Source organism: Eptatretus burgeri, chromosome 7 (assembly GCF_056783735.1).
Source record: "Eptatretus burgeri isolate ZD-2024b chromosome 7, Ebu_testis_v1, whole genome shotgun sequence".
Taxonomy (NCBI): Eukaryota; Metazoa; Chordata; class Myxini; order Myxiniformes; family Myxinidae; genus Eptatretus; species Eptatretus burgeri.
In genome coordinates this window covers 64028389-64052914 of record NC_140967.1, presented here as the reverse complement: position 1 = coordinate 64052914, position 24526 = coordinate 64028389, and the positions used below count along the sequence as shown (strand labels likewise).

At 42.8% G+C, this 24526-nt stretch overlaps 1 protein-coding gene across 6 annotated transcripts in view; it reads left to right on the top strand.

Annotated features, from left to right (window-relative positions):
• Positions 1–24526, top strand: part of DOCK9 (dedicator of cytokinesis 9) — a 216509-nt gene that overhangs the window by 184480 nt on the left and 7503 nt on the right. For all 6 annotated transcript variants that reach the window (XM_085888824.1, XM_085888827.1, XM_085888825.1 and 3 more), the window contains 5 exons: positions 588–710; positions 868–981; positions 6114–6260; positions 6473–6674; positions 18090–18280. In XM_085888824.1, the coding sequence (XP_085744950.1) occupies positions 588–710; positions 868–981; positions 6114–6260; positions 6473–6674; positions 18090–18280 (777 nt within the window). The remainder of the gene's footprint in view (positions 1–587; positions 711–867; positions 982–6113; positions 6261–6472; positions 6675–18089; positions 18281–24526) is intronic.

Below are 24526 nucleotides of genomic sequence, written 5' to 3'. Positions count from 1 at the left end.
AGTGAAGAGTACTGAGGCAGAGAAGAAGACTTGCTTTGTGCCATAGTCATGTGCAATGAAGGTCAGAAAATGCAGCTGAAAGAAAGCAATAAATCTTGTGGTAAAAGGAAGAAACATGAGGGGAAGTTGTTGTTGTTGTTGTTGTTTTGTATTCAGCCTGTGACTTCTGGTTGCATCGATTTCTGGAAGTGCGGCTCTGCCGCTGGTGCAGTGCCCCTGTTACCAGTATGCTCGTACTCATTTTGCTGACCTCAGAAAGATGACAGGCTGAGTCAACCCACCTGGTGTTATTTCAATGGAATGACAGGGGCTTCAACTCAAGACCCTAAGATCTTAAGCCAACACCAGGCTTTGCGGGGAAGTCGTAATAAGACCTGGATTGAAACTGTCAAAAAAGATATGGCGTGTTTAGGTTTGCACAAACCTAACGCAATGGATGGATCTGTATGGAGGAATGCCATCACTCGACCAACTCTCTGTAAAGGGGAAAATGGTCGTTAAGTGTTTGTTGTTGTTGATTAATCTTTTCTTATGTCATGCACATCTGTGTCTGCCTTGTCTTTTTCCTGTCTTTCATCTTCTGGTAGGACGTGCTGGTGGAACTACTGGAGCTAAGTGCTGACGGACTGTGGAAGGCGGAGCGTTATGAACTAATGGCCGACGTCTACAAACTGATCATTCCAGTGTTCGAGAGGCGCCGGGAGTATGAGGTGTGCTGGCATGTTGGCAGTTCTGTTTCTCTTTAGTATGAATACATAAGCAGGAAAATACAACTGTTCTCCTGTGCAAGGGGACACTTCATGGATTTTTTTTTTCCGAAAACCAACATCTGTCCTTTCCTCTTCTCTCCTTTGTGAATTGTGGCAGAAACTTGCACGAATCTATAGCACTCTGCACCAGGCGTACAAGAAAATTGTGGAGGTCACGCATTCAGGAAAACGTCTTCTTGGGACATTCTTTCGTGTTGCATTCTTTGGACAGGTAAAATCACTGTGCCCCTTACTATTTCGCCTCGGACCATTTTCCTCCACCTCCTCTTTCTGATATTCTGAATCACAATCCACTCGGTCTTCTTGCCTTCAACTATACTTCCCCCCCCCCCCCCCCATAAAACAACAGGGGAATTAAGGTCCATTAATAACCAATGATAACCCTTATTGCTATTCCCTTCCATTTTTATGAACCAATTGTTTTGGAACATCCTGATCTCTTCGTGTACTTTTTTATTAGCAGAATCAAGATTATTCAGTCCATATTTATTGAGTTTATTTATTTATTTTACATTTTTATTTTGTTTCGCGTTACAACCACTTTCTTGTCGAGCTACCGAGCCAAAGTTGTATTTGAATCATAATGGCAAAAAATTTCCCTCATTTTTTTTCTTCCCTCCCTTATATTTGCCTGCAGGCAGCGGTAAGTATATTTAATTTGATTATGTGCTTGCTTTTTGTTGTCATTGGCCTGTGACTGTTCAGTTTTTTGTTGTTGTTTAATTTCCCTTCGTGGCAATGTGAACTGTCATGTGCATTTCTCTCAACGTATTTTGCTGAGTTTGCCTTATACAGAGTAAGACTGTCTTGAATGACCGTTGTGTGTTTTATGCCTCTGCTGCCAGTTACCGGAGTCATTATGTATGTCCGGCTGTCTGTCTAAAAGGTTTTTGTTTCTGCGATAACTTAAGAATGGCTGAAGTTCTAGTTTCTAAGTCAAACTTGGTACAAGTATAGATAATGATGTAAAAGATAAATGGATTAGATTATGGGGTCAGGGGGGCAAAGGTCAGAGGTCCTGTTAAGTAAAAAGTATTTTACTGCACGAGTTTGTGCGATGGGATTTTTACTAAATTTTGTGTAAGTATATATTATGATGCAAAGATGAATTGATTAGATTTTTGCGTCAAAGGTCAGAGGTCATGTCTGGTCAAAATGGGATACGAGAGAACAGCTGAACGATTTAAATCAAACTTGGTACAGGTATTATAATGATGTAATTATGTGGGCGGAGGCATATCGGTCGACATCGTGACGTCGAAGAGTGCCGTTCTAGTTTCTTATTACTTCTTAAAAGTAACTCTTAATGGAATGATTTGGGGTGTTTCCATAGAAGTTGGCCAAATGAGTGCAACAAAAGACATTTGAATAAAACAGTGTATTCCTCATAGTTTCCAGATGCCTGCTGGACATGCGATGGGTAAATACTGTTCAAAACTAAAAAACGTTGCAAAAGGAAACTAGAATGGCACTCGGTTATGGAGTGCATCCCTCTGCGAGGCTGAACAGTTTAAGTTTTGTATGCCACTAATAGGCCGGATCTGCATCCGGACTTTAACTATAATCAAATCCGCTTTGGTGGCAGAGGTAACCAGGCTTGTCACCTACCCAACCTGCCCACCAAGTTTCATCCAAATCCGTCCATAACTTTTTGAGCTATCCTGCTCACAAACAGACAAGGGTGAAAACATAACCTCCGTCTACCTTTGGTGGCGGAGGTAACTAGTTGTCACCATATTCTTCATTATTCCGACTCTTTTCCCTTTCTCAGTTTGTTGGCCTGTTATAGACTGCTTATGTTCTTCTGCTTTCTAGAAGAATACATTGGATGTACATGCAAATGTGTTAAAATGAAAATGGTATCCATTTTGAATCTTCTTGGTTCATTATTTCCTCTTTTCTTACTTTTTGTTGTAAAGGCAAAAAGGAGAGGTTATGGGAAGATAGGATTGGCTAATATACAGTACTGTGTAAAAGTCGAAGGCCACCTTGAAAATGAGCATTTTTATTATCACATTGGCGTATTTTGATAAGCAAAAGGTGTTATAAAGATCATGTTTTCTTAAAGAAACGAAAATGAAAAAAAAATCAAGTGCTGAACTTGCACAAGAACTGGTGCAGGCATCAGGGGTTCATTTACTGGGGGTAAGTACGATCATTTCCTGTCAGAAGGTATTTCATCAAACGTGATCTCCACGGACCAGTTGCTGTGAAAAAGCCCTTTGAAAAAGTCCTTGTGTGAAGGCAACAAAGCCAAGAGACTGAAATATACCAAGAACCTCAGAGTTGGGATGCCAATCAGTGGGGAAAGGTACTTTGGAGTGATGAGTCAAAGTTTGTAATTTTTGTAACAGAGAGAGTGCAGTCTCAGAAGGAATGTTGTTGAGAAGTATAAGAAGATATATCTACAGCCGACTGTACAACCCATGGTGGAGGCTCTGTTCAGGTTTGGAGATTTATATCTGCTGCTGGCATTTATGATTTTGTGTGAATTGAAGGGACATTGAATGCTGACAAATACAGGCAGAAGATAATGCAACAATGGTATCCCATCAGGAAGGAGGCAAGTTGGCAACAACTTTGTTTTCCAGCATGACAACGACCCCAAGCATACATGATACAGTACCTTCAGAAAGTAATCACACCCCTCGACTTTTGTCACATTTTGTAGTGTTACAGCCTGAATTTTTAAATGGATTAAATTTAAATTTTTTGGCACCAAGCTACACATAATATACCACAATGATAAAGTGCTGTTCGCCACCATCTTTTATCTTCCCCCATTCAAAACCACAATCTTTTCGACCCCCGCTAATCCACCCGAACCCACCTCCTTCAAATTCCCTGTTTTCCTTCCTGAAAGTCCCTGCAGTGGCCATCTTGTTTACCCTGTGTACCCTGCCCCATCCCTCTCCCTTTCACAGATCTCATGTCTCTGTTCCACACTATTTTCCTTCCCTCTCTTGCCCCCCCCCCCTCTTGTCTCATGCTCCCCTTGTTGTACGTTCTGTGTGTTAGCTCTCATATGAGCCTCGACAGTGTATACAAAAAACAAAAGTGAAAACATGTTTCTAGAAATTTTTACAAATGAATTAAAAGTGAAAAGCTCAAATGTCTTGCATCAATAAGTATTCAACACCTTTGCTCCGACACTCCAAATTGGGTTCGGGTACACACACTTATCTTTCATCATCCTTGAGATGTCTCCACAACTTCATTGGAGTCCACCTGTGGCCGATTCAATTGTTTGGACATGATTTATAAAGAGACACACCTTTATAAATCAGGCCTCACAGTTGACAGTGCATGTTAGAGTAGAAACTCCACCATGAAGTCCAAGGAACTGTCCGCAGAACTCCGAGATAGAATTGTGAGGAGTCATAGATCTGGGGAAGGGTATAAAACAATTTCTTGTGTTGAAAGTTCCCAAGAGCACAGTGAGCTCCACCATTAGGAAATGGAAAGAATATAAAGCTACCCAGACTCTTCCTCGACCTGGCCATCCGACCAAACTGAGCAACCAGGCAAGAAGGACGTTGGTCAAGGAGATGACCAAGAACCCAATGACCACTCTGAAAGAATGACAGAGTTCCTTGGTTAAGATAGGAAAATGTGCCGGAAGGACAACAGTCTCTGTAGCACTTCACAAATCGATGTTTTATGGGAGAGTGGCTGGATGGAAGCCACTCCTGAGGAAAAGGCACATGACAGAACACCTTGAGTTTGCAAAAATGCACGTGAAAGATTCTGAGAGCATGAGGCAAGAGATTCTGTGGTTTGATGAGACGAAAATTGAACTCTTTGGCCTGAAATCAAAGCACTATGTCTGGTGGAAACCAAGCATAGCTAATCACCCATCTAACACTATCCCCACCATGAAGCATGGTGAAGGCTGCATCATACTATGGGGATGCTTTTTAGTGTCAGGGATTGAGAGACTTGTAAGGATAGAGGGAACAATGAATTGAGCCAAATCCTTGAGAGGAACCTCCTTCAGAGTGCAAAACACCTTAGACTGCGGCCAAGATTTACGTTCCAACAGCACAATGACCCCAAGCATACAGCCAATGCAACACTGGAATGGCTTCAGAACAAAAATGTGAAAGTCCTTAAGTGGCTCAGACAAAGCCCAGACTTGAATCCCATTGAGAATCTGTGGAAAGACTTGAAGATTGCCGTTCACTGACACTCCCCATCCAAGTTGATAGAGCTTGAGCAAATCCGCAAAGAAGAATGGGTGAAAACCTCCAATACAGGTGTGCAAAGCTGATGCAGACATGGCCATGAAGACTTGAAGCTGTAATCACTGCCAAAGGTGCTTATAGAAAGTATTGTCTCAGGAGGTTGAATACTTATTGATGCAAAACATTTCAGCTTTTCATTTTTCGTTAATTTGTAAAAATTTCGAAAAAACATGTTTTCACTTTGTCATTATGGGGTATTTTGTGTAGATCGGTGACAAAAATTTTAATTTAATCCATTTTTTATTCCGACTGTAATACAACAAAATGTGAAATACTTTCTGAAGGAGCTGTGTTTGTGTGTATGTGTTTTATTTTACACACATCCTTGTCCGCTATTAAACACCACATGGGGCGCAGTAATATAATTAGAAATGAGCAGGATGGACCATCATAAATATATATGGAAGAATTCCAAAATTCGAAATGATCCAGGAAAGCATTCCAAAATGGACATATGCTGTTTTGCATGAACAAGGTAGTCACATGAAATATTGAAATTTCATGCAATTAATATTTTACAAATTCTTTTTTTTTTTTCTTTAATCAAAGTCGATCATTATAACACCTTTTGATTATCAAAATATACAAATGTGACAATAAAATGCTTATTTTTCAAGCTGGCCTAAGACTTTTGAATTTCACGCTGGCCTAATAATGATTATCGGGAATTTGACCTCAAGCAAAAGATGAATAAAAAACAAACTTTCTGATTGTTAATTAAAAATATAATCTAAAAGAAATACGAAATTGTAATCCAAAGTCACTGTCTCCCTAAATATATAAATCTGCTCCCATGTAATGGTGCGATGTGTGCAGTCATATGACATGGTGAGCTTCTGTGTCTGTCACTGTTTCCCACCGTCATTCATTTGTTTACTCATGTGTCCCATCACTCATCTCGATGGCTGGATTGTTATCGCAGGTTTCTGATTCCACTGTGAATGGACTACACTGAGTTGAGGATGTTGACGACAAATTGACTGCAGTTTTGCCTCATGACTGATTCTTCATAAGTTATTATTTTCTCGAACAATGTAACAGTGAACAGTATGGATCTCAGTCTTGTACATTTTGACATACAATCTCTTCACACATGTAGGGTTACTTCGAGGAGGAGGATGGAAAGGAGTACGTTTACAAGGAACCAAAACTTACAGGCCTTGGCGAGATATCTCAACGATTGCACAAACTCTACTCTGACAAGTTTGGTGCTGAGAATGTTCACATGATCAAAGATTCCAACAAGGTGGTGACTATAGTGGATAAAAAAATCCCATTCCTTCTAAGCTAACTTTTAACCTCATTTTATTGAGGTGGAGGGGTGGGTGGTTGCTTTGGGAGGAGCGGTGGGAGGGGGTGGGAGTGGGGGGGGGAAGGGAGGGATTGCCATCCAGATATATTATAACTTTCCTGCAGTTGTTGAAATATTGAGTAGAACACGGCCTTCATGCTGAACAGGTGAATGCCAAGGACCTCGACCCAAAGTTGGCGTACATCCAGGTTACATATGTGACGCCGCACATAGAAGACAAAGATCGACGAACTGACTTTGAGCGCAACCACAACGTGCGGCGCTTTGCTTTTGAGACACCTTACACGCTGTCTGGGAAGAAGCAGGGTGGTGTCGAAGAGCAATGCAAACGGCGCACCATTTTAACAAGTGAGCAAATTGTCATTCATAATGGCTCGTGTGATATGCATGTGGGGAATCTGTCTTGTTTGGTTGATTTGTTACTTCTATGACCTGGACATCATTTTTAATTGTTTTGCTTTTGATTTGTCATTGACATAAGTTTGCATCATAAAAATATTGCATAAGACAATGTATTATTATCGATTCAGTAAGATAAACAGATTTTTTTCTTTCAACTGTATGGATCTATTAATCTTCTTTATGAGCCTAAATCAATTAAGATACCATCATATATTATTTCCATTAAAGAATAACACAAACATTTCCAAGTAAGAAGTTGGAAATATGTACAATTAATGGTCTTCACACTAGATCTATGATATTTTGAGTTCATATCAAATGAGCCATTTTTTTAAAGCAAGGATCCAGGATTTTGAAATGGGTAAGTCGATGTGTTCCTTTGCAAAGGGATATCTGGCTATATTTCGGGGGGAGGGGGAGGGGGGAGTTAAAAACATTTTTATAAAGGTGACTATATTTGTTCACTTTAGGGAATGCCATCAATATATATTGTTATAGATTTCCACCGACGTCGGCGTTCGCATGACTGCTTCAGTCCAATCACAGTCGCACGCCCACCGAAGGCCGGAATCCAGTCGGAGCTTTCCGGACAACCCAGGAAACCAGCTACGGGTGCCTTTTAATGCACCATAAACTTGTCAATTATTCTGTCCACGTGCTACAGGGTTAATCGCCAAATTGTCGATATACCTAACTATTCGCGCGGACAGAAATACCGAGAGTTTATACCTTGATGGGAACTTGTACGGAATGAGCCGTTAGGCGTGCTCGTCCCATGTGCGTTTTGCCGAGCGGTTTTAAATCTCCAAGTGCGTCGGACCAGATTATCACTTTTATTGGCTTTAATAGCCAGTTAATTCCTTGAACGCGGTTTGGCAGTCAATGTAAGGAAATGACGCAAACGAGCAGATCGACATTTAAACAATGGGGCATTTATTTATAATAAGCACGTAAGCAGTCAATGAATGGGGGGATGGGGACAAGACACGAGCAAAAAGCCTACTGCCGAGGTCTATGCGATAATGTATACACAATCATGCACTTAAGCAGCAATTATATTTAATGAGACAAGGTGCCACAGACTTGCATACAAAACCCAAGGAAAAGAAATAGGGCTTGTGAGCCTTTAATGGTATTCAGAGCCGGGATGACCGAAGGACTCCAAGAGACCGGGCTGGTTACCTGGCCGCCCCTTGGTGGCGACTCGACGGTCTTTGGGTCAGCGAACCCTGTGTCTCTGTTCCACCTGGGCCTGGGGCGTCGCAAAACACGCTAGTCGCTTAAGCGGCTTAAGCAGCTTGGCGGGCGGCTCTCTTTGGTCGCTTGGCCTTCCCCGCGGCCTGGTTGATCGTGCTTGGCCGACGACGCTTCAGAGGAGCGAACGGGCCTTGCTCTCTTAGAGTTGATGCTCTTTTAGGGCCCGTTCACTCCTCAGCGCCGCTCGAAGCTTTCAGGGCCATCTGCCCGGACCGCGACACAGCTTCGATGCGCCTTCTCTTCAGCGACTCCAAACTCCGTCCTTCTGCCGTTGCGCCTCGATCCCGCCCAGCTCGCTCTTGACGTTCCACACCAACTCAACCCCAATTCCAACTGGCCACAGGCTCTGGCGACGCGACTCCGCCTTTTTTATCGGGTGGGGGTGCCCGCCCTTCGAATCTTCACCCGCTGCTGGCTCCGCCTACGCTCACCCCTTTCCTTTCACCCCTGGTGGAAACCTCATTTCTGATTGGCTGGCTTTTTCCGAGGCAGAGCTCATTTTGATCCGATTATGCTAATCACCGTTTCACGGCTGTTTGCACACGGACGTTCTGATTGGCCAGTCTTTTCCGAGGCAGAGCTCATCTTGATCAGATTATGCTAATCAGCCGTTTCACGGCTGATTGCACACGGAAGGTGGAATGTGGCTTCCAATGCGGCGCGGCATGTCTGCGACAATGGCATTTTGCCGCTGTTGCTGAGGAGGGCGTGAGGGTGTTGCGATGTTGATGGCGCTGTCGAGAAGATGGTGGTGTTGTGGAGTTGATAGCGTTGTTGAGATGTTGAAAATAAAAGACAGAAAAGAATAACGGCTACCTCAAAGATTCACTTCACAGCCCGGCAAACGAACAAGACCCGTTATACATCGGTGGGGGAATCTAACCTGAAACACGTACTTATCAAAATAACTGGCCTCTGGGGAACCTGAATGGTGTTCTGTGAATTTCCACCACCGTAACTATATATATATATATATATATATATATATATATATATATATATATATATATATATATATATATATATATATATATATATATATATATATATATATATACACATCTTCTTCCGGCTGCTCCCGTTAGGGGTCGCAACAGCGGATCATCCGTATGATCCGCATAGTGATTTGGCACATGTTTTAAGCCGGATGCCCTTCCTGACGCAACCCTGGTCGCCTCTTATGACACAGGGATATGGTATACCTATTTTAACTGGGGTATACACCGGCCCATTACACTGGTACTCACTTCGCCGACCTCGGAAGGATGACAGGCTGAGTCAACCCCCTGTTGTCTTAATTCAGTGTCCCAACGGGGCTTGAACACATGACCTTTTGGATCCCAAGCCGCTGCCCAAACCACTGCGGAAACACCAGCATATATATATATATATATATATATATATATATATATATATATATATATATATATATATATATATATATATATATAATATATATATTGTGACGTCCACGGGACTTGAACAGTCCCGCCAACGTAGAATGAGCCGAAACGATGGAGGCAGTTTATTTTTATATAACCCAAAGATGGCGGTTTTAATCGCTCTACCGCAAATGGGACGAGGAAGGTGGCACGAGTCGCTTTTCACTGAGTTGATAACGTTTATTTCTCTAACCAGAAATAACAAGACTCGGCAAGAAGAGGGATCCGGGGCGATTCGACGGGATGGTGGTGTGGGTTCGGGCATGGGGAAAACACAGACAATTCCAATGAATATACAAATCTCAAACCCTCTAAGGCGCCAGGTACACACACACACACACACACACACACACACACACACACACACACACACACACACACACACACACACACACACACACACACACACACACACACACACACACACACACACACACACACACACACACACACACCGTAGCTGGTCCTGGTGGTCAGGCTGGCCCGTGGTGCGGACGGAACAGTCCCTGGATTGGCGCCAGACGAGCTGGCGTTGCGCTCGTCAGGAGCAGGAGACACCGTGGCGCTGTCGACCTCCTGGTGTCGGCCCAAGTCCGCTCGCAGCCGCCAGGGAACCAGTTCTGGCGCCAAGTTGCGAGCAGGAGAGGGAGGCAGGTCCGCCCGCCGTTCGACCCCGTACTCCGAGCCAGCAGAACCCCAGAGCCAACCGAGTTGAGGCACGAAGCACAGCAGGGCCTCGAGACACGATGAAAACCAGGATCGAATCAGCGCAACAACACAGCACGCTCCCAGCACAACAGCCTCCCCCAGAACGGTTTTTCTGTCCTGATCTTCTTCCTCTTCCCTTTTTCCCGAACAGAGCCTTTTTATCCTCGAGTCCTCGTCACTTCCAATCGAGCCGTTTTATTGGCCCTCTGCCGTCGCCTTCCGCCAATCGTGATCACGGGGTGGAGCCATCCACAGCACTGTCCTGTGATGTCACGGCAAGCCTCCAGGGAATAGTAAAAGGGGTTTACGCAGACACACTTACCTTATCCCGTATCCCTATCTAATTACGTGACAATTATCATTTCCCCTTCGAAGAAATGGACATTTACGAGACAACTTATCACCACTGAATTGCTACTTATTACATCAAGATCCTGGTACACTCGAACAGCATGGCATACCTAATTAAACATCCTAATTACCCTTTGAATGCATACCCCCCCCCTCAAATGTAGCACTGCCCCCTCCTCTGGTACCGCAGCTCCTGCAAGGTATATCACAGGCGCTACCGTACCAGCCTTAACACTTACTGACTCACACCTAATTAACCTAACGAAATAAAGTAGGAGGGGCAATGGGCAGCGAGCTGCAGCTAACTTACCTATCCTGCTGAATGTACTACCCCCTTATGGCCTTATCCTCGCCTAAACAATCATTCATTTTTTTTATTTTTTATTTTATTTTATCACATGAGAGCACTGAGCGAAGTTGCACTCCATCCTCTGGATCATCGCTCTTGCCCAACAATCTTCCAGTGATCTGGGGAGGGGAAACAAAAGGTTCCACAAAAACACAACACTTATACTTTACATTCCTACTCTAAGCCTTAACGACACTATTCATGGGATATTTACATTTGACCGCGTCCCCTAGTGGATGCTAATAGACCCAGCGTTACCTGGGGAACCAATTTTCAAATTTGCTTGCCCCAAAATTATGCGGACATCATGCCCTTGCTGCACATGTCAAGTTGTGCGGGATCGAGTGGGACTCACACATCTTCACAACACTCACACCATGGTCATCATCACATTTCTAGGTCATGGTCCCCATTTTAATCATGCAGGCTGAATCCAGTCATGGCCGTGGAGTGGGTTATCCACAAGATAATGGGGGCATCTCAGGTGCAACCATGCCCACAGGTAAGCTTTAGTCCAACCCGGACGTTTCCCCACCCCCGCTCACTTTGATTCCCACCCCCCTTGTCGCCATCAGCTCGAACCCCGTACAACACACTGGAAGGGGTCTCACTGGCTCCTCTGGCCTTCCTGGGTCGCCAAGGTCCTACCCGCCTTGGTCGCCCAACCAGACCCTCTCCCAGTTGCCTCCAGACACTGTCACCGTTAGCCACCAGGGGTGAATCTCCTTGAAGGGGGTCGCAATTCCCGCTCACCGTGAGCTTCAGCAATCCCTGTGGACAAGCATATCATCCCCACCCACAAGACCCACATGACTCCCCCACCCCATCGGCCTTACATGTGACACCTGCATTTCTAACACTTCACCGACCATGACCTTCCCTGTTACCACACCATGTCCAATAAAAAAAAAAAATGTGTGCACCATACATTTCACTTCTTAACTTAAAACAACTCACACAGCACTTCTCACCCTATCCACGCACCAGCCATTGGACAGCCACTTGTGCCCGCTTTGTTACCAATTACCCACTGTCCCTATTGTCACTCTAAAACCCAGCAGAACTTACAAACACATGCCAATTTTCCCACAATTCATTTTTTTTCCACCAAAGGAGGCACTTCGCCACAATCTCACCAGCCGAGCATGGCCCTATATGCTCAGCCCGATCTAGTCTCCCCAACCTCCGACTGATTTCCGGACCCGACCTATGAAAGGGCATCTCGGATAGACCTGGCGGTTCAACAGGAGGATTCATCCTATCCGAGTCTAAAAGTCTATTGGAGGGTCCCTCCATCGCCGGGTACCGGCAATATCCTTGCATGTGTCCTCTTCGCCCGCACCGGAAACAACTCCCCATAAAAGGCCCCCGTGGGTATCGGTGTAATGTCTCTTCCGGTTCCGGACCCCCTCGGCCATAATAGAATTGCTCTATTGGCTGGGCTGGACCCCGCCGCTTTGGCGCACCAACTAACGAATTACCCCTTATCAAACTTGACAGTTTCTGGCAAATTTCCTGTAACATTTGGGTAATGCCAATTTCTCCCAGCCCCTCTCCTTGATCCTGAATCTCTGCCTGTCGGACCGTCACCGATGGCCTCTCTGGCATCCGACCCGGCCGCCTCCACGAGGCCAGCCTGGCTGCGCACTCAGCCGCTCGGTGAACGGTGGGTGGATCCTGTAACTCCACTAGCGCTCGGACCTCAGGGTCCGGAAGAGCAGCTAAAAATTTCTCTAGTGCCAGTCTGTCCCATGCTTCCACTGTTAGGTCCCGATACGCGATCCTGACTGATTGGTAAATGTCCTGTGCCAGCTCCTGCACTGTCTCACCCGGCTTTAATCTGCAGTGCTGGAGCTGGGCCCGCACCAGATCACAGTTCACTGCGAACCCAAACCGACGGCTCAACGCCTCGCAAATGTGGGAGCTGGTCAACATCCCTCCGCGATCACGTTTAACACATCTGTGGCTGGTCCCCACAACGTTGCCACCAAATTCCCTGTACGTTCCCGCTCATTCCATCCGTTTAGTCGGGAAATACACTCAAATTGCGTCAGAAAAGCTTCAAGGCTCCCTGACCCATCAAAATTTACCAGGGGGATCACTTTTACGGTGGCCCACTTCCCAGTTTCTCCCTTGTCCGAATCCAGCCCAGGGATCAAACACCCTTGTGGCTGCGTATCCAATTTCGGAGCCCACTGTGGCCAAAGATGTTTTGTGGTGAGGGTCTCATGGGTCAATTTTGCCTCCTGTTCCAAACGTTGAATGGACCGATTCACCTCTTCCCGCAGGATCCTCTGGGCTCGCACAACCACCTCCAAGGCTCCGTCGCGAGTTTGTAGCTGCTCCTCAACCAACCCGGACACTCGACTTACAAAAGACGGCTCAACCAGGCCTTTATCCAAGACTTCATCTTGGCTCATAATTTTATCTTGTTCGTCCAAACGACCCTCCAATCCTTTTACCTCCTCCGCCAAATTCATCCTTTGCTTCCTCAGCTCTCCCCACTCTTCTACTTGCAGCTGCATACGAGCATCCACACAGGCACGATGACGTTCCAGGCTTTCATCCACTTTATCAACCCGAATGTTCGTTGCATCAATTTTATCTACCAATTTTTTTCGTATATTTTCCCCCTCCAATGTAATTTCTACCTTTGTTTCCTCCAATCTATCCTCTAATTTACTTTGTATTTCCCCCAATTGAACATCCACACACTCCTGCATCTCAGTTTTCATTTTCTCCATCTTTTCCCCCAATTCATCGCTCATGAAATCAATCCGTGCACCCAACTGTGCCCCCATTACCCCCAATTGATCTGTCATTTCTGCCCTCTGTGCCACGTATTGATTTGCTATTTGTGCCGTCATGTCCCCTATTAAACGTTCCAACATTGTCTGGATCGACATCGCGCCGGTTTCCGGTGCTGCCGGCTCCATTACGGGCAATGAAGCACGGTCCACGCTCAGAATGGGGGAGGTTCCAATCCGACCCCCGTCTCTCCCTTCTTCCCCCGACTCGCTGCCAGACACGTGGCCTTCCTCCTCAAACATCTGCACATCCGCCATGGTGCAGAAGTCCCGTTTGCCGCCAATTAAATTTAATTTGAAAAATCCCGCCAAAATTTTCCCGCGCTTTTCTGTAGTAATTTCATATTCCAATCCGTGGCGTGATTTTAATCCTGGTATATTCTCCCGATACCGAATATAATATAGAGGGGTTCGAACATCCCACTCCTGACACCAATGTGACGTGCACAGGACTTGAACAGTCCCGCCAACGTAGAATGAGCCGAAACGATGGAGGCGGTTTATTTTTATATAACCCAAAGATGGCGGTTTCAATCGCTCTACCGCAAACGGGACGAGGAAGGTGGCACGAGTCGCTTTTCACTGAGTTGATAACGTTTATTTCTCTAACCAGAAATAACAAGACTCGGCAAGAAGAGGGATCCGGGGCGATTCGACGGGATGGTGGTGTGGGTTCGGGCGTGGGGAAAACACAGACAATTCCAATGAATATACAAATCTCAAACCCTCTAAGGCGCCAGGTACACACACACACACACACACACACACACACACACACACACACACACACACACACACACACACACACACACACACACACACACACACAAAACGTAGCTGGTCCTGGTGGTCAGACTGGCCCGTGGTACGGACGCAATAGTCCCTGGATTGGCGCCGGACGAGCTGGCGTTGCGCTCGTCAGGGGCAGGAGACATCGTGGCGCTGTCGACCACCTGGTGTCGGCCCAAGTCCGCTCACAGCAGCCAGGGAACCAGTTCTGGCGCCAAGTTGCGAGCAGGAGAGGGAGGCAGGTCCGCCCGCCGTTCGACCCCGTACTCCGAGCCAGCAGAACCCCAGAGCCAACCGAGTTGAGGCACGAAGCACAGCAGGGCCTCGAGACACGATGAAAACCAGGATCGAATCGGCGCAACAACACAGCACGCTCCCAGCACAACAGCCTCCCCCAGAACGGTTTTTCTGTCCCGATCTTCTTCCTCTTCCCTTTTTCCCGAACAGAGCCTTTTTATCCTCGAGTCCTCGTCACTTCCAATCGAGCCGTTTTATTGGCCCTCTGCCATCGCCTTCCGCCAATCGTGATCACGGGGCGGAGCCATCCGCAGCACTGTCCTGTGACATCATGGCAAGCCTCCAGGGAATACTAAAAGGGGTTTACGCAGACACACTTACCCTATCCCGTATCCCTATCTAATTACGTGACAATTATCATTTCCCCCTTGAAGAAATGGACATTTACTAGACAACTTATCACCACTGAATTGCTACTTATTACATCGAGATCCTGGCACACTCGAACAGCATGGCATACCTAATTAAACATCCTAATTACTCTTTGAATGCATACCCCCCCTCTAACGTAACAATATATAGATATATAGATATATAGATATATATATATATATATATATATATATATAAATATATTATATATATATATATATAAATATAAATATAAATATATATATATATATATATATATATATATATATATATATATATATATATATATATATATATATATATATATATATATATATATATATATATATATTAGGGTGGTCCAAAAAAGTCGAAAAAAAATAGAATGTTGCTCCACAAGCTTAAAATTATTCTCGTATAATCCAATAACGTGCATAATTTTTTTTAGCTTGATCGGAGATGATTTAGAAGTCGCTCCATATGACGACTTTTAGTCTCATGACTTGAATAAATTAGGGTATGGTCAGGTACGATTACGGATACTTCTGGATGCTCGAGGTGGAAATGGAGTGCATTTTCGAACTCAATGGGGTCGATTTACTCTAATAAATGACTGCACCGACATTGAATTCACTACCATTTCGAAAATATGACCGAAAACAAGATTTATCATTACTGGAGTTGAGTAACTAATCCTATTAATTGCGATATTTTCTTATCTATAATTAATTTGTTGTCCATCTAAACATTTCTTCGAGTAAATCGACCCCACTGAGTTCGAAAATGCAGTCCATTTTCACCTCGGAAGTTATGAAGTGCACGGATTCGCATCTCACCATACCTTAATTTAATATAATAATAACTAAATAAATAACTAACATATTTTTCGTGAATCATTGAATCTAAAACACTGGATGTTGGGCCGGCTAGAAATAAGTTCGGGCGGGAGTGGAGACAGCAATAGAGGCGGTGATGATCGTGGTATTTGGTAAATGAGACAAAATATTCTAATAGTTTGTAATTCCATTGATTGAAAAATTAGGGTATGGTGAGATGCGAATCCGTACACTTCTGAACTTCCGAGGTGAAAATGGACTGCATTTTCGAACTCAGTGGGGTCGATTTACTCTGAGAAATGTTTAGACGGACAAGAAATTAATTATAGATGAGGAAATATCGAAATGAGTAGGATTAGTTACTCAACTCCAGTAATGATAAATCTTGTTTTTGGTCATATTTTCGAAATGGTAGTGAATTCAATGTCGGTGCAGTCATTTATTAGAGTAAATCGACCCCATAGAGTTCGAAAATGCACTCCATTTCCACCTCGAACATCCAGAAGTACCCGTAATCGTACCTGACCATACCCTAATTTAACCAACTCATGAAACTAAAAGTCGCCATATGGAGCAACGTCGAAATCACCTCCGATCAACTTAAATTTTTTTATGCGCGTTACTGCATCATAGTGGAATAATTGAAGGCTTGTGGAGACAACATCTGAATTTTTTTTTTTTGCTGTTTTTGGACCACCCTAATATATATATATATATATATATATATATATATATATATATATATATATATATATATATATATATATATATACATATATAGATATACAGTGTATATATAGATATGTATATATATATATATGTATATATAGATATGTATGTATATATATATATATATATATATACATTATAAATACCAGTGGGCACTCCTGCCCTCCGGGTTGGTGTACCCTTCTCGGCCCACTTTCGGTGAGTAATGTGCTGCAGCAGTCTTGGAAATGTATTTTTATATTTTTGAAAGAAATTTTATTGAGCAAAACCTCCATATCATAAGAGAAAAGAAGATGATTTGTAATACCGGCTACCACCAAAGGTGGCGTGATTTCCACCTTGCGCATGTCCATAATATGGAGTTGCGGTGACCATCCACGTTTGCTTCTATATATATATACTGTATAATATATATATATATATTTTTTATATATATATATATGTATATATATGTATATGTGTATATATATATATATATATATATATATATATATATATATATATATATATATATATATATATATATATATATATATATATCTTCTGCTTTCGGCTGCTCCCGTTAGGGGTTGCCACAGCGGCTCATCCGTATTATCTGCATAGTGATTTGGCACAGGTTTTACGCCGGATACCCTTCCTGACGCAACCCTGGTCGCCTCTTACGACACAGGGATATGGTACACCTATTTTAACCAGGGCATACACCAGGCCCAGTTCACTGGTACTCACTTCGCCGACCTCGGAAGGATGACAGGCTGAGTCAACCCCCTGGTGTTAATTCAGCAGCCAACGGGGCTTGAACTCAGGACCTTTTGGATCCCAAGTCGCTACCCTAACTACTACGCCAACACCAGGCTTATATATATATATATATATATATATATATATATATATATATATATCGATATATATATATATATATATATATATATATATATATATATATATATATATATATATATATATATATATATATATATATATATATATATATATATATATATATATATATATATATATATATATATATATATATATATATACACATATATATATATATATTTATTTATTTATATATTTATATACATATATATATACATACATTATACATATATATATATATATATTTATATACATATATATACATACATTATACATATATATTTATATATATACATACATATATATATAATTGAATGTCGAGTGCTTTTTTTTTTCCAGACTTATTGTTTACAAAGTAGAAGGACCAGAGTGATGCTGTGTATGGGGAGGCACCTTTGTCATATAATTTGTTTTTCTTGTTCCTCTGTTTCAGGTTGTTCAATTTGCATGAATTGCATTTATGGCTGTGCATGTTTCTGGTCTGCCATGCTTTACTTTACACTCCATCATGCAGTGATAAATGTCAGCTTAAATGGCCCTATTTAATCTTTTGTTTTTTCCAGCCACGCATGTGTTCCCCTACGTGAAGAAGCGCATCCCTGTGCTGTACCAGCAGCACGTGGATCTTTCCCCAGTAGAAGTGGCCATTGACGAGATGAGGCAGAAGGTACTGGAGCTTCGGGAGCTCCTGTCCGCACCTGGTGTGGACATGATAAAACTCCAGCTGAAACTGCAGGGCAGCGTGAGCGTACAGGTGTGCTCGGCACTTGCAAGATCATCACTTTTTGTGGACAGCAACACAAAGCTGTTTCTCACAACATTAAACTTACCTTCAGTGGGATCTCAGTGCAAGTCTGATTGGCAGCAATAAAGCATTAGAATATGCAAGGGAGGGCTTTTTGTGGCATGGAACATCAACATGCAGCAGTTGAAAAGTTTATTTGGAGGTTTAGTTTCTTTTCATCTGAATAGCTTTTTAAGATCACGGAAAGGATGAGAGGCATTCTTTATGAAGGTTTCAGACAAATATTTGCTTTTATTAGATCCCGTTGGACTGCATCCGAAATGGTGGCTGATGGATTTGGTCTCGATTTTCGTGTCTGTGCGTGCGTGCATCCACAACCATATCTCGGACATGTATGGACCTTATTTTATATGTACTTTGCTCATCTCGGACATGTATGGACAGCACAAAAACACACGATGGTATACATATGCACATCATTTTGTTTCATGATGCGATCAAAGATGGCAGACTGGCGGCCATTTTAGTCGTTAAAAAAACAACCCGGTATCAAACACGTCTTCAACCATTTCTCGGACATGCATTTACCGATTTTGTTCAAACTTGGCACACAGAAAATGAATGATGGTTTACATAAATAAGCATGTCATGTTTTTTTAAACATCAGATCCAAGATGGCCAACTGGCAGCCATCTTAGTTGTAAAAAAAAACCCGATGTTGAACACGTCCTCAACCATTTCTCGGACATGCATTTACCGGTATCATTCAAACTTGGCACACAGATGATGAATGATTGCTTGCTTGTTCACATCTTTTTTTTTTGAGATCAGATGCAAGAATGGCCGACTGGCGGCCATTTTGTTATTTAAATGTGTTCCCAACCATTTCTCAGAGATGCATGGTCCGAATTTGTTCAAACTTGGCAGAAGCGCAGCACTTAATGGCATACATGTGCACATCACTTTGTTTTGCAATCTGATCAAAGCTGGCTGACTGGCAGTCATTTTCATTGTAAATAAATATGGGCTCGCCCTTTAACTCTGTAAAGCAAAATTTTGAAAACAACACGGGCTATGGCATTTTGTCTTTTTTGTTTTTCCTTGTTTTATCTATTATTGTGTGTATAAAAAGCTATGGCTCTAATCTCACAAAATTTCGTCTAATATCACGTACACACGCCATGTTATCATAATTCAGCCAATCATAGCCGTGATCTAATCAGGTTGAGATAACGCCATGAGGAATATATACAGTGCCTATAGAAAGTTTTCTGAAAGTTGTAGAATTTGTTTTTCACTTGGAAGTTGTAGGTTACGATGTGTAAATATAGGTGGAAAAGTTCTGTTTTTAATGCAATTTAATTCCAGACAATAAGGCAACAAAGGTGAAAATTTTGAAAGGGGGTGTAGACTTTCTATATATGTATAGGCACTGTCCAGCATTATTTACAGAGATGAACATCATATATTGTTGCTATGATGTTCCTTGCTAGCTCTTCCACATTTCTCTCATAGCCATCATGTTCAAAATAGCCCGAGCACATTCGACTATGATTTGTTTGAATGACATTTTCCTGTTTAATGTTACATATTCAGAACTTTTGAAACACAAGATCTTTCAGTCAGTGAAGGAAACTAATACATAACCCCCTTTTCCTCTGTTATTTTACCTGCAAGCTGCTCCCAATATCATCTTTCCACTGAATTATTGAAACACATCTGTTCACACGAATGTCAGTTCCCCTCTACATTTGCTCATTGATGCTGCCCCATGTCTATGATAACCTAGTACTTCCAAAGTATATCCATATTCAAATTTCACTGGCAATCAGTTGTTTTTCCTCTTATTTATTAGATTTATTGACATTGAGGTGCTTAATCAAAACTTTTTTTGAAAATTAATAATAGTATTGATCCCAAACATGTCGTTTTTGGAAGAAAAAAAATCCAAAACAATTCAAAAATCCTTTCATGTTTTAATTGTTTGAGTTTAGGTTATGGTTATACTGTGGGGATTAGTGTAAAGTTTTCGCTTTGGAGTTCGTGCTTATTTGTGCTGAGGTTAGCCTTGTTAGTTAACATTGGAGTTAACATTTAGGATGACAGTTAATGGTGTTGGTGAGGGTTAGGGTTCGTGTTGTAGATTAGCACTGCTGCTATTCACCACTTTATTCAATTATATACAGTGCCTTCAGAAAGCATTCACACCCCTTGACTTTTGTCACATTTTGTTCTGTTGCAGCCTGAATTTAAAATGAATTAAATTAAATTTATTATTGTCACTGATCTACACAAAATACCCCATAATGACAAAGTGAAAGGATGTTTTCAGATTTTTTTTACAAATTAATTAAAAATGAAAAGCTGAAATGTCTTGCGTCAAATAAGTATTCAAGCCCCTGAGTCAATACTTTGCAGAAGCGCCTCGATTGCCATTCTGATGTAGTGTCAGTCGGGGATGTTGCATCTCAAAGCACACTATGTTATTGTTGTAGTGGTTATGAAAACTCGATTTTCTTCTCTCGTTTCTGCATTTATGTAAAAAAAAAACACTTTATAGATCCCACACTATCATTTGAAAAAATCAGAACAATTGCATATCTGAACCTGAGCCACAACTCTTACTGGTGGTTAATCAAAATAAAGAGCAATTACTGCAACATAGTTTCAAGAAGGAAGCCAGACATAACAGTACACACACACACACACACACACACACACACACACACACACACACACACACACACACACACACACACACACACACACACACACACACACACACACACACACATACACATATATATATACACATATATATATATATATATATATATATATATATATATATATATATATATATATATATATATATACATATACATATATATATATATATACATATACATATATATATATATATATGTATATATATATATATATATATATATATATATATATATATGTATATGTATATATATATCTTCTTCTTCTTCTTTCGGCTGCTCCCTTTTAGGAGTCGCCACAGCGGATCATCCGTATGATCCGCATACTGATTTGGCACATGTTTTACGCTGGATGCCCTTCCTGACGCAACCCTGGTCGCCTCTTACGACACAGGGATATGGTACACCTATTTTAACCGGGGTATACACCGGCCCAGTACACTGGTACTCATTTCGCCGACCTCGGAAGGATGACAGGCTGAGTCAACCCCCTGGTGTATTAATTCAGTGGCCCAACGGGGCTTGAACTCAGGACCTTTTGGATCCCAAGCCGCTGCCTTAACCACTGCGCCAACACCAGGCTCATATAGATATATATAGATATATATATATATATATATATATATATATATATATATATATATATATATATATATATATATATATATATATATATATATATATATATATATATATATATATATATATATATACATACATACATACATACATACATACATACATACATACATACATACATACATACATACATACATACATACATACATACATACACACACACACACACACACACAAACACACACACAGATATATTATGTACTGGAAAGTACTTACTAAAGTTATAACCTCAACTAATAAGCAATTTCCTAATTTCCCAACTGCCCGGATCATCAGCTGGGCAATGGTTTTCATTGAGGTTTCAATCCTTTCAGCCAATAACCTCTCCAAACGGCAGATCCACAACCCTGGCCACAGGTCCACATCAGTGGATTACTCAACATCAATGGACCCACAACCTCAAAGTTGTGTCCAGACAGTCAGTCAACACAGCAATGCAATGTACTTATTCAAACTTGATTAACTATTACTTTTATTGAAAGTATTACTACATATGAATATACTTTTAATCATACATCACTTTATATGATAATAAATTAAGTGATAAATACTTTACCTTGTAGACATGTCCATGACGCAGCACCTCCATCAAACCATCGACTCAAACTGTCATTCAAATATTCAAACTGTCATTAACAACCGATATAAACATGCAGCACTGTATATCTTAGCAACCACCAATAAATTCTATTAATGCTTATTTATAATGTATTTTATAATTAATATTTATTTATTGTATTTTTATCTAAATACCTCCATTATTTCATACCATCGATAAAAAATATATATTGTTGCGAATTCGCGCCTGCCGGCGTGCGGACGGCCACGTAACTCGGATCGCGGCACGTCACCCACCGAACGGACAATTCAGCCGTGACCCTCCGGGAACTATCGCCCAGAGTCAGTCACGGGTGGGCCTTTCGACCTCACCACAATCGTGCCAATTGGCCACCTGCGTAGGATAGGGTTGTTCGCCAAACTCGACCTACCTAAGTACCCACGTGGATGGTAAACCAGGCGATCGTACCTCGCCGCAGGTCGACTCCGGACACGAGCCACTTGGGCGGCCCGTTCCGTACTATCGGGATAACCGAGCGGTGTTATCGTCGACCTCGATGGTTCAGATTATTTACCGGGCGTTTTGCACCCACTACGAACCCTTTACATGAAGCAGGATGGAGATTCAATTAGGAAAAGACTAAGCGAAATGGGAAAACAGTTCACACAATGCACATTTATTTCCTGGCACACGGAAAGCACGTATATACAGCCATACAGTCAAAATGCACAAAATGCAACCAAAACAATAAAAGCAACAACGACGCAGAGTTAATACCGACTACGCGCACACATGGCAACACTTGTACAGCTTTACTTTACAGACGGCGCCAACACACATTTACACAAAAGCAAAGGAAAGAAGCCACCCTCATAGACAAGGAGGCAGACAGGCTTGTAGGCCAAATGTGCGCGTGACCTGGAGGAGTGGCCAGGTCCGCGAGACCGGGGGGGGGGGCGGGGTCCTACCCGCATCATCGTGACGCGTTGGCGGGCGAGCCGCAAATGTGGCCGCGCGGCTGTGCCCCGACTCCATATTCCTTGGTGGGTTTCGTTAGCACGACGTTTGGAGTGGGGTGGGAACGGGGCCCCCTTTTTGCACTATCTCAGTGCAGGGGAAAGGGGGAATTGTTGATGCCCTGGGGGAGGGGGATGGCTGGCTGGCTTGGGTCCCGCGACGAGACGAGCGATCCCCCACACCGTAACCTCGTCGCCGACCGCCGTCCTCCTCGCCTCGGACCCGAGCTCCTTTGCCTGCAGTTCCACCGCGCGCACTCTCCTCACCCGACCGACTCGACTCTGCCACTCCCCTCAGTTCCGCACTCTCCTCGCCCGACCGACTCGACTCTGCCACTCTGCCACTCTTTTCAGTTCCACACTCTCCTCACCCGACCGACTCAACTTTTAATTCGTCTTGCGCTCGCCTTTTTATAGGCGAGCAGGAGACGCCAATATGCAAATTTTCGGATCAGAATGACCTCGGGGGCGGAGCCATGCTCGCCCATTGGTCGGAGGAAACGGGGGCGTGAACCTCCCCTGATCCTAGAATTTGCATATATCGACTTCACACACACGCGCCTGGAGGCGGGGCCAAGCCGCTCCGCGCTCGCTAATTGGACGGAGGAAAAGTTTTTGATCCGAATTTTCCCTCGGAAAGGCTGCTATTTGCGCTCACGGCTCGGTGCGCTCGGCACCAAACGCCGAATGGGCCCGAGACAGCCCGACGTTCAGTGTTCACAGGTGGTGCGGGAATGGCCGTAGAAGGAGAGAGGTGAAGGTGGTAGAGGGTTTTCGGTGGTGGTTTGATGGTTATGGTGCCGTTTGGGAATGGCGGTGGTGCGATGATGTGGGAGCGTAGATGGTGAAGGTGGTGTGGTTGTTGTGTGATGGCGGCTGAGACGTGGTTGGTTCAAAATAAAGATAGAACAGAAAAAATGGCAAACTCAAAGCGTCGCAGCCTGGATGAATCACATAAATTCCCTCTATACAAGGGGTTTGGGCTAACTACACATGTACTTAGAGATATCTCACCTATGGGCCCTTCATGGTGTAATGCGAATTTCCACAGCCATAACAATATGCATGTTCAATCACTACTATTAAATAAATAATTTCCCTCACTAAAATAATTAATTCATTTTTATTATATCAAATGCAATGCAATCGGAACTTGACATGAAAACCAACCAAACTTAATAAAAGGTGACGATGGAGTTGAAAGCCATTCTCTCAAGACCTGATCAAACAATCATCCAAATATCCCCTGTTGAACATGATGGAAAAAACTTCTCAGCATGTTCTACAAAATCATCCTTTACTGAACAAATTCTTA